This window comes from Pinus tabuliformis, chromosome J (assembly GCF_031772625.1).
Source record: "Pinus tabuliformis cultivar Carrire ecotype Pingquan chromosome J, CPIR1, whole genome shotgun sequence".
Classification (NCBI taxonomy): Eukaryota; Viridiplantae; Streptophyta; class Pinopsida; order Pinales; family Pinaceae; genus Pinus; species Pinus tabuliformis.
The window spans coordinates 659,856,531-659,867,374 of record NC_142295.1 but is presented as its reverse complement, the minus strand read 5'-3'; the positions used below and the strand labels follow the sequence as shown (position 1 = coordinate 659,867,374).

General features: G+C 38.1%; 1 protein-coding gene and 1 pseudogene across 19 annotated transcripts; one reads left to right on the top strand and one right to left on the bottom strand.

Annotated features, from left to right (window-relative positions):
- Window positions 1–2,233: 2,233 nt before the first annotated feature.
- On the top strand, window positions 2,234–7,614 carry LOC149228621 (uncharacterized protein C24B11.05-like). Of its 18 annotated transcripts, XM_089378300.1 has the most exons (10): window positions 2,245–2,667; window positions 2,807–2,944; window positions 3,114–3,471; window positions 3,612–3,677; window positions 3,803–3,900; window positions 4,062–4,105; window positions 4,426–4,513; window positions 4,893–4,952; window positions 5,025–5,090; window positions 5,422–6,737. In XM_089378300.1, exons 3-10 carry the CDS (start codon window positions 3,423–3,425, stop codon window positions 5,602–5,604), a joined length of 654 nt encoding a protein of 217 aa, XP_089234426.1. In that variant the 5' UTR covers window positions 2,245–2,667; window positions 2,807–2,944; window positions 3,114–3,422; the 3' UTR covers window positions 5,605–6,737. The 18 variants fall into 18 exon arrangements, 10 of the variants coding, with proteins under 10 accessions (XP_089234428.1, XP_089234426.1, XP_089234424.1 ...); XM_089378302.1 differs by lacking the exon at window positions 4,893–4,952 and having other exon boundaries at window positions 2,234–2,667; XM_089378298.1 differs by having other exon boundaries at window positions 2,262–2,667; window positions 4,893–5,090.
- An 83-nt stretch (window positions 7,615–7,697) lies between these two features.
- On the bottom strand, window positions 7,698–10,611 carry LOC149228620 (pentatricopeptide repeat-containing protein At2g03880, mitochondrial pseudogene; annotated as a pseudogene). The gene is made up of 2 exons (XR_016247222.1): window positions 8,368–10,611; window positions 7,698–8,238 (listed from the first exon to the last, which is right to left on the bottom strand). The product of XR_016247222.1 is annotated as a pentatricopeptide repeat-containing protein At2g03880, mitochondrial pseudogene (transcript).
- Window positions 10,612–10,844: the final 233 nt, after the last annotated feature.

Below are 10,844 nucleotides of genomic sequence, written 5' to 3'. Positions count from 1 at the left end.
GATGTTTGAGGGGTCGACTTAGTCCAACTAGGAATGCCTTCACGTGGGTCACTTCATGCACTACCATGACCTACGAGACCTTCACAATCTATTATAATTTCCTTCACGCAGCCCTAACCAAGGGCTGAGATGCTTTCGCGCTCCTAAGGCAACGATCTGCATTATTTACCCAAGTACACCGCAGATATTACTTATCTTCTTATAACTGTTAGTTAACTTCGCATAAACAAATACTTATCTTATATTCACTTGTTCAACACATTCATATGAGTTTGCACAGCAAATAAACAGTAAACTTGCAACTCATACCCAATATACTTTAATGCATAAAACAGAAAAATGATACACAGAATGATAAGAAACTTCTTTTTATTATTTCTCCAACGGTTATAGACTCAACTCACACTACGCACTCAGCTGCAGGGGTCCACGCACTTACCTGCGGACTATTAGGCCTCTGTGCACTCAGCTACAGAGCCTTCTCCTACTGTATGACCCAAAGACACAACTTTACACTTCCACTCAGACTCAATGCTTCTTCTTCATTTTTTTCTTTAGGTTAGATTAGAGTAGATTTTCCTTTACAACTTAGAGCCTCGCTCTATTTATACAATTTCATGGTCCCTGGACCATGGGTAGAACTCTCAAGCTGACATTACATTGCAAAAGTAAGGGTGGACAACCCTATGACTCAATTACAAATTCGTGCTCTGCGCCCACAAATCGCGGAGTCTTTACATCAGACTTAGTCAAAACTTGGGCTTTAAGCCCCAAAACTTGCCTTGGTGGATCCCGCACCCAACAGAGATAAAAACCACATATGAACAAGTATATTTACCCATCAAATAGAAGAGGAAAGAAGATCTTATTAACATATTCAAAATGCAACCAGGTCTAGGACTTCCACGTACCACCTAACCATATATTTGTTGAACCAAATCTTTCTTTCAGTCAATCACCCATGTTCCATATTCCAAGCATAAATGTGCGATCTCATGAAACAACTCAAGCAAAACCAAATCATGGTTTCCAGAGGAAAAACCACCTCAACCCTCAACCATTGATTCAACCTCATAGTCAGACATCACTAACCATCACTAGGTTGGTCTCTACCCACATTTTCCAGGTCTCTAGAGTGTTTGTTCCAACCAAGGCTTCCAGGACTAGTAACTTAACCCACAGTTGTTTCTATGCCTCCACAACGTTTTTCCAACTAGGGCTTCTAGGTCTCGTAAATCAACCCACAAAGGGTTTCCAGAGTGTTTATCCAACCAAGGATTCCAGGACTAGTAACTCAACCCAAGTTGTTATAGGGCTTCTAAAGCGTTTTTCCAACCAAGGCTTCCAGGAACTAGTAACTCAATGCACGACCATAAGGAACATGATAACCAACCAGAAAACAAAAGGAAAGATACCCACATCGCCATGGCTATTAAAGAAATGGAAAGGCTAGGAAAATCTACCGTCAATCCAAGAATACTTCAATGTCATTGACAGATCATAACCAAGAAACCACATGCATGTGCAATGCATGCGAAACTAGCAAGAAAATCATACATGCAACTTGGTACCTACAAGAAAAACCCATTGTGGTTGTTGATCTAGATGTCCTCTTATGCTTTCTTACTCTTCCTTTTCTTTCTTGCTCCAAAATCCCAAGTATTCCACACTCCTCCAAGAGTGATCCAAGGAAACTCTAGGTTTCCAATAGTATGAGAGATAGAGTATAAAGAGATAGCTCCAAAATCGAATCGTCAAAAGTCTGTCAACTGATCCTCATAAGCCTTTTTATTAATGAGGCTTCTATTTTCTTCAATTTTCCATTATTTTCCTTCATTTTCCTCCTCATGAAACATGTGACCTTACACCTTCCTTTTCTCCTAATTTCCATTATTTTCATAAAATAAAAGGCCAATTAATGCCATATTGCATTTCCAAAGCCTTTACCATGGCCTTTGCCAATTTCCATAGCCATTAATTAATCACAAGTGATCCACATCACTATATTTTTGCCCAAATTTCATCTTGGAATACATGTTCCATGACCATGGTTATTATTTTTCCTTTATTAACTTTATTACATGGATTTTTAACCAAGGTTGTTACAGCACCCTCCCCCTTGGGGGAACACCATCCTCAGTGTTCAAGGACACCTACAACCAACATGATTGATGAAAAGAAAAACGTACTGCCATGGAACTTTATAACTTAGCTCATTACGCCGTAAGGCGTTTCCCTCTGAGATCAACTCCCCTCTCTGCCTACCTGTCATCTTGTAAGCCACAGGATGATATGTTAGACGATTGCAACCATTTCAGCCATTGATCGGGGTTGCCCAAACGGTTTGGGCGTTTCATCGAATAGTTTCATCCGGGCAGCAGGGTTTGTACCTCAGATCAAACGCTTGCCCTCGCTCTGGATTTGGTTTCATCGCTCTGGATTTGGTTTCAGGCTCCCTGTTCTTGCCGGTCTTCGTATTTTTCCTCTGCGTAATTACTCCACTGGATCATAGGCTGCTGGATCATGCCATCAAAGGCGGCGCCATCAGATGCGATGTGCAGCAGATCAGGTCTCTGAATGCGAGTGCAGGAACAGAGCTTTCCAGGGAGACTCCAGAGGTTGGGAGCACTGATCAACTAAAAATAGCCCTAAAAAATACCTTACAAGGTTAGCTTATTCTTACATGGGTATGTTATGCTTTCTGTTATTGAATTTGGGGTCCTTATTGCATTTTGGATGATAACAGTAATTCGGAGCTGAAGGATTTAAGCCTTTTCTGAAAGTAAATTGCTGATTGCCCGTTTAGGTTTTGTGAATGTCAATGCAAGGCCTGAACAGGGGTGTTTTCGGCGTTCCAGTGGCTAAAAGGAACGAAATAGAGAAGCTTCTAATGCTGCTTGAAGAACAAAACCCTGTACACAATCCTACTGAAAATCTCCAAATGGTAAATGCGTTTGTATTTCAGTGTGACACCTTCATTTCACATGAATCTAGTTGCAGGATTCCACGTCGATTCCTTCACCGCGTAGCCTCCGACCAACCATGCCTGCAACTTGAATTCTCTCTCTATATATATCTATAACTTCTTTGCATATTCAATGTGGTTTTCGTAGGCTCAGTGCAAATATCCATTGCCTCTGTAATTGCGAATTCTGTGATATGAATATGATGGAACAATCAACAACTCAATTCGATTGTATGCTCATGGTAAATGCGTTTGTATTTCAGTGTGACACCTTCATTTCACATGAATCTAGTTGCAGGATTCCACGTCGATTCCTTCACCGCGTAGCCTCCGACCAACCATGCCTGCAACTTGAATTCTCTCTCTATATATATCTATAACTTCTTTGCATATTCAATGTGGTTTTCGTAGGCTCAGTGCAAATATCCATTGCCTCTGTAATTGCGAATTCTGTGATATGAATATGATGGAACAATCAACAACTCAATTCGATTGTATGCTCTTCGGTACTTTTGGCATGAATTCAGAAGAAATCGTGGATTCTGTTTCAATTTGAACTTTTCGCATATCTTTAATTGCATTTATCATGAACATTTTGCGAGAAATTCCAAAGTTATTTTGACGCTCTGTTTTATTTTTGTCACAGATTTGGATGATACTCTGTATCCTTCCAGTACAGGCATTGCCACAGCCTGCCGCAAGAATATTGATGGTGTGCTGTGAATTATGTCCCGTATTAAGTTTTACATACAGATTATTTTTTCCTTCCTCTATTAGAATTCAATTAGTTTTTTCTCCCTGGGTGTTGTTTCATGGATTTGATTAATGTTGTTCCAGAGTTTCTTGCACAAGTTTTTGGATTCAGTAGAGAAATTGTTTCCAGCCTCCGTACAGAATTTTATAAAACCAATGGGAGCACTCTGGCTGGGCTGAGAGTAAGATTTCCCGCCTTCCATATTCAATCTGCAAGAAAAAATCAATTCTTATTCACTCCCCTTTAAGCATCACCATGTGACAACTTCATAGAGCAGAACAGAGGTATCATTGCTTGGAGGATTTAGGCTGTTTGACTGTGACTAATAACTGTTGTTTAAAGTTGCAGAAACTGGGTTATGAGGTTGATGCAGATGAATATCACAGGTGCGATTCTATTTTGTTTGTGCTGTGAATGATTGTTTCTGTCACATTTTTCCTTTCCTACAATGAGCAAAAAAGAAAATCAATATAGAGTGTTGTGAGAGACCTATTTCAGAAAAATAGAAATAGCTTTTCAGCTTTTGTATTTAATTTTCCATGACATTCATGCTTAAATTGTATCACTAAGCATCATGGCTTAGTGAGGAGATTCACCTCTATTTCTCCCCTGAGATAATTGAAATTTATCTAGCTAGGTGCATATGCTTTATTGGCATTTTATCAAAAGGAAAATCTTATACATGTGTAATTTTCATAATTTCTAGATTTGTGCATGGGAACTTGCCATATGAAGTCATTGAACCAGACCCTGCACTGAGAAGCGTTTTGATGAGCATGCCTCAAAGGAAATTGGTAAGTATTTGGTAATGAGTTGCATAAATTCAATTTTTAGGTCAACTTCAATAGAATTTAAAGCCTTACAAGCACAAACACAATTCTATAAGGTTGCTTCCCCTGTGGATAGTTGAAAGAGATCATGAAAAATACAATAGTTGGCATTATTTCTCTAAGAATAAAATGAAATGAATGCAACCATAACTATTGTTTGGAGATATCTTATGTGCAGATATTTACAAATTCAGATAAGACTCATGCATGTAAAGTCCTAAAAAGACTAGGCTTGGAAGACTGTTTTGAGGATGTCATATGTTTTGAGAGCCTTAATATGGCTTATCCTTTTAATCAACAAACTGATGAATGCAAACCCAATACTTCTCCTGTTTTTATCAAGCCCTCAATTGAAGCCATGAAGCGTGCACTCACAATTGCAAATGCAGATCCACCAAGAACAGTAAGTTTCCAGCGTTTGTCTTTAATTTGTTTACATATTTTTACAGTGATCCTTCTTCGAACTCTTCTGCAGCTCTTCTTTGATGACAATGTCCGAAACATAGCAGGAGCAAAAGCAACAGGCCTTAATACAGTTCTGGTAAGCCCTCAAATGACCCTCAGAAATTACTAGTACATGTCATAATTTTATCAAATTGCAGGAAACTTTATAATTCTTTGTGACATAGTGGGAAAGGTTTAAGATGGAATTTATTCGTTACAGAAAAATAGTGGGGGAGAGAGAGTTCTGTGTTGTAAATTGTGAAAATTGTTTTAATAGTTTTGACCATTGGACTCGAAAACTCCTGTTCGTAGTCAAATTTCTTTTGAATCTGAGAGAAGTAAAAAGATTACTTGAAAGTCTAGATTATCATTCTTGGTGGCTTGATATTTATTGGTTTCTTACTTAATTTGGTATCTTGTTTGGGAAGGTGGGCAGCTCTGTAAAATCTGAGGAAGCTGATTATTCCCTAGAAAGTATTCATAATGTGAGGGAGGCAATTCCTGAAATTTGGAAGGAGACAACCAAATACATGGGCCATGATAGAGATGACAACTTTGACTTTTCAATTGTTAATGTGAATTCCATTGAAGAAACTCCTATTGAGGGTTAACTAGCCAAACATTCTAAAAAAATTTATCATTGAATGGAAAATGATAAAATATTCACATTTAAATAAGCTTGTAGAGTTTGTTAATTTCTACATTCAGGTCACTTGGATTGAATCCCACAACGGTTTCACAATCAAATGACCTTCTACTATGATCACTTATTGTACAAGTATGATCTAGGAAGCAATTCTCTTTGATACATTTGCAGATTTTTATGGGTCTTCTTGCAGAACCCAAAGGGCTTTAAACGCTTGTTCAATTCTGTGGCCAAGGAATCCACTACCATTGCTTCCAATTCCTTCTGCATGGACATAAAGTGTGCCCTTTCTACCATGTTGCTAAGAACTACTGGATAAAAATGCCAAACCACAACACTGAGGGCCTGCATGCTGGTTAAACTTAAAAGCCTGAGGAAAGGTAGAGATTTGGCTGACAAGACTTCTTTGGAGACAATCAATTGTGAAAATGACCATCCAATTAATGAGAGAGAAATTTTCTACTTGAGTTCAACCCAGATTAATTCCCTTTCCCTTGCAAAGGAATGCTGATCTAGAAAGCATCAACAAAATACAAATGAGAGGAGAAGGAAACAATCAAAATCCAGCAGTGCTTGGAATGCAATCCATCATTTGCAAGGGAAGCAATAATGCTTTTCTTCAGATTGTAGGTTGCTGAGAAGAAGAGAGCAATAACATTTATTTTTGCAGATTCTGCACTTCTTTCATCCTATTAAAGCAGCAAAAAAATTAATTATCGTTTTACATTTTAAGAATAAGATATTTGGAACCCTTTCATATGATAGGTGTAATGTCTTTCAACATGCATTGGGGTTTGTAAGTTTGAGAAATTTCAATGGGCATATGCTGAAATCGGATCCTCTGTTTATTCTGATAACTAGATAAATATGTGTATGCTATTTCTAAACAAAGACGGAATTTAATACTTACAATTACCATCGTTCTTTGGTTTTGAACTCTTATCAAAGGAAAATTCAATCAATCCATATTCCTCGATCCCACTAAATCTTGTTTTAGATGTTGAGGATTGCTAATTTATTTGTTTTCACAATTGCAGCTGTAAATGCTGATGGCTTCTTAGCACGGGATATAACATTCGAAAATGCAGCAGGGCCAGGTAGTCAACAAGCGGTAGCCCTAAGAGTAGATAGTAATCACTCTGCCTTCTACATAGGAAAGGTTATTTCATTAACATTTAAAGTAGTAGCACATGATATTAATCAAAATTCAACAATTGCATTCACACTTATATAGTTTTTTAATGTTGTTTTGAATGAAAATACTAAGTTTTCATTGTTTCTTCATAAATAAGTGTAATTTGCACAAATTCATGATTACGTTTCTGTGTTATATGAAAGCTCAATCTATTCTATTTTGAATTTGGAATCAGGAGCCAAGTCGGCACTTCTAATACCAACTTCAATGGACATGCACAAACTATGAAAGTTGAAGAAAGCTATATAACTTTCGAGGTGGGTGTTCTTGTTTTTGTGATGCAGCAGAAAAGGATCAATCCAGAAACCAAAAAGACTCAACAACACTGCAGAATACCAACTTCAATGGACATGCACAAACTATGAAAGTTGAAGAAAGCTATATAACTTCCGAGGTGGGTGTTCTTGTTTCTGTGATGCAGCAGAAAAGGAGCAGAAAAGGATCAATCCAGAAACCAAAAAGACTCAACAACACTGCAGCTGCTTGTTCCCAAATAGGGGGCTTATCTCCAAATTTTGTTTTCCCTTTCATCCATTTCTCTTCTCTAATTGCAGGGGTGTCACTAAACTGAACAAGGTAGTCAATTTATATCGTGTTAAGAGGAGCCATTCTTTATTTATTTGTGGGATCGAACATATGACCTTTCCCCAATAAATAACTTATCCTGCCTGGCTTATCAGTTATCAGTCATAGTTAAGACCGATTTTATGAGTTTATGAAACATCGTTCAGATGAATTTTTAGGAGTATTACATAATGTGCAAATTTTGCATTGCAGTCACACTTTGTGTTTTTTAATCTTTCCTGTGAATTGGATCTGAATCACATTGAAACAAGTACAACAGGGGTTGTATTTAAAACCAATAAGATTCACTCAAACAAAACTCAGAGAATATGTCAAGCATCAATAGTTCTAGTTTTCTTATCAAATTTCAAAATAGAACAAATTTTACCACAAGAGAGCTCATTCCAAATTGATATGGTTCAGAAAAGGGCACGCCATCCCATCCCTCATCCCATCCCTTCCCTTTCCATTTGAGCAAAACAAAGATATATTTTTATATCATCTGTGGCCATGCATTTTTTACCACAAGAAAGCTCATTCCAAATTGATATGGTTCAAAAAAGGGCACACCATCCCATTCCTTCCCTTTCCCTCCGAGCAAAACAAAGATATATTTTTATATCATCTGTGGCCTTGCATTTTCCAACAGCTTCTCTGATGCAAACAATACATAGAATATAACAGATGGAAAGTTCTCATGCCTCTAATCTTAAGAAAATATTTCTACCGTAACAAGTATCACTCCATGAATATGGTGGAGAAGCAATTAATTTTTTCATTTGTTCACCCATCAAAATCAGTTTGTAATGACATTCCACGTTGCAGAATGCTTTGTCACCTCTGCATTAATCAGCAAACAGAGAATGAGATTAGCTCTTGAGAATTGGAAATTATAATCAATTCAAGGTGAATTTCAAAGATTAAAGAAAATTCTAACATAAAAACCATGTTGTGATCATTATAACAAACCTATACATGTAGATGTCCTTCCAATGGTTCAATTGTCAGTTGCAAAGAAAGCATGCTCTGAGAAAATGCGCAACATGAAACACTTCAACATTCGAATTGTTGAATTGCTTTGAGATGGGGTGGCTAACATCCCATACTCCATGTTCATGTTGTTTCCAAACAGGGCATTGCACAGTTTCACACTTGATAACCGTCAAGAGCCATCGGTAAGAGTAATCCCTGACTGTGCATTTAAGAAAAGTGTAGAACATTATACCTATGGGTTAAACCGAGTTCAGGCAGGCCAGACCCTTGCTTACCCGGGAAAGATCACAAACCATATTCTTGTAAATAGCAAGTTTAAGGGAACCAAATCCATGGTGGTTGTCAAGATAACTAACATAGAATAACAACATAGCAAGAAAATCGTCATTCACTACACACTGAATTTAAAATAAATCCTTATGGTCACGGTATGGGTATAAGCATAAGGAGAACTAAGTTCCATTACATACAGAAATCACGGTATGGATATAAGTAGAAGGAGAACTAAGTTCCATTACATACATAAAATTGAAAGACATTCTGAAAATATAGAATAACAACATAACAAGAAAAATCGTCATTCATTACACACTGAATTTAAAATAAATCCTTATAGTCATGGTATGGGTATAAGCAGAAGAAGAACTAAGTTCCATTACATCCAGAAAATTGAAAAACAATATGAAAATATCAATCGCATTGTCTAAACTAAAAAAGCTAGGAAACTGTAGTAATCATTCTCCTTGACTAGACTATTAAGAAGAAATTAGAGCAGTTAAAACTACCTAAACGTCGTTGAAGTAGCCATAGCTAAATCTGAAACCCTCCTCCGAGAAACTCTTCCGTAGAAATTAAATAGGGTCCATGCATTAATAACAAAAAAATAAATAAGTCGCAGACTTGGTGGAACATTTGTCAACCTGGAAAAAGAAAGGAAGCACTTGGTTATTTAGGGGAAGATAATTTCAAACCACCTTCGAACTTTGATTGAGAACCATTCACTCACCTGTGAACAACAAAACAAGACGGGTCTCATAAGACCTAGATAACTCATAGCAAAAAGGGGAGAAGAACCACTTTCAACCAAGAGAGCAATCGCAAGAGGAAGATGAGATGATGAACCCTCGTGGAGTCAATTACCCGCCAGACGAGGATTATTGCAGAGACAAGAAATGAGCAAGGTTTCCGCTCCTGTAAGCCAAGGGAGAGGTCGAGGATTGGTATCCTCACTCCAGAAGCTGGGTAATGGATCGTTCTTTGCTTCAGAAGGTGTCGCATTAGCTGAACCTTAGCTAGACTTTTCCCTGCTTTCAGGGCGGACAACATGTCAGGCATATATCCTGCCTCCTTCATCCGCTTAGACAAGTGATTCAGCATTGCATAAATTCTCTCTGACTGTGGGTGTGATCTATCTCCTACAATAAATTTGTGCACCACATTCTTGATTTCAATCCAACTACATCCAGGATTCTTCTTTACCTCCCTATCTTTCATCATTCTTCTCACCTTTGCAACATCATCCCACTTGCCTGCAGCAGCATAAACATTTGACAGCAAGACATAGGACGCTGCATTTTGAGGTTCCAAATCAAAAAGGTGTTCTGCTGCACGTCTACCTATATCAAGGTTTCCATGGACTCTGCAAGCACCAAGCAAGGCCTTCCACAGAATAGCATCAGGCTCATAAGGGATGGAGTTGATAAGGTCCTCTGCTTCATCCAAGTGCCCTGAACGACCAAGAATATCTACCATGCAGACATAGTGCTCCACTCTTGGTCTAATACCATGATGCTGACTCATGGATAAGAAATAGTGCCAGCCTTTGTCCACAAGGCCTGTATGACTACATGCAGCCAGAACACCAAGAAATGTAACGTGATTTGGAGTCAAGCCTGCTTGTTGCATTTCTTCAAAGAGTAGTAATGCCTCCCTGCCATGTCCATGCTGAGCATATGCTGATATAATTGTGGTCCATAAGACCGTGTCAGGTTTGTAAATTTTATCAAATGATAGCCGTGCATCATCTAGGTTCCCACATTTAGCATACATATCAACTATGGCACTTCTCACAAAAACATCTGACTCAATCCCACTTTGATTATTTGAGCATGAACCTGTTTGCCCTGTTCCAGGGTTGCTAGGCCAGCACATGAACTTAACACAACCAATTAACCAATTCTTTGTTCCTATGTAGCATCCTTGCTTTGAGATTCCATATTCAACAGCTCTACTTAGACATTGACATAACTCATATAGACATCTCTATGATTGGGACTCAGCAATAGACAAACTCTGTTGTCAACTCAGCAGCTTATGAAATGGCCAGAGTCTTCTTAAAAATTTCAATATTTCTACAGTTGAGGATTGTAGCAAAGCTCAGGGATCAAACTTAGCTCCATGCTTATGAGGCATCCGCGTTCTCACAGTTACTTGCAGCTCATTCTCAGTTTTAA

Excerpts from the sequence above, each read along its gene's own strand:
- LOC149228621 (XM_089378293.1), top strand. The coding sequence starts at position 3,423 with ATGAATATGATGGAACAATCAACAACTCAATTCGATTGTATGCTCTTC. Across the intron at positions 3,901-4,061 it reads GCACTCTGGCTGGGCTGAGA|TTGCAGAAACTGGGTTATGA; the intron begins GTAAGATTTCCC and ends TGTTGTTTAAAG. Across the intron at positions 4,106-4,425 it reads GATGCAGATGAATATCACAG|ATTTGTGCATGGGAACTTGC; the intron begins GTGCGATTCTAT and ends CATAATTTCTAG.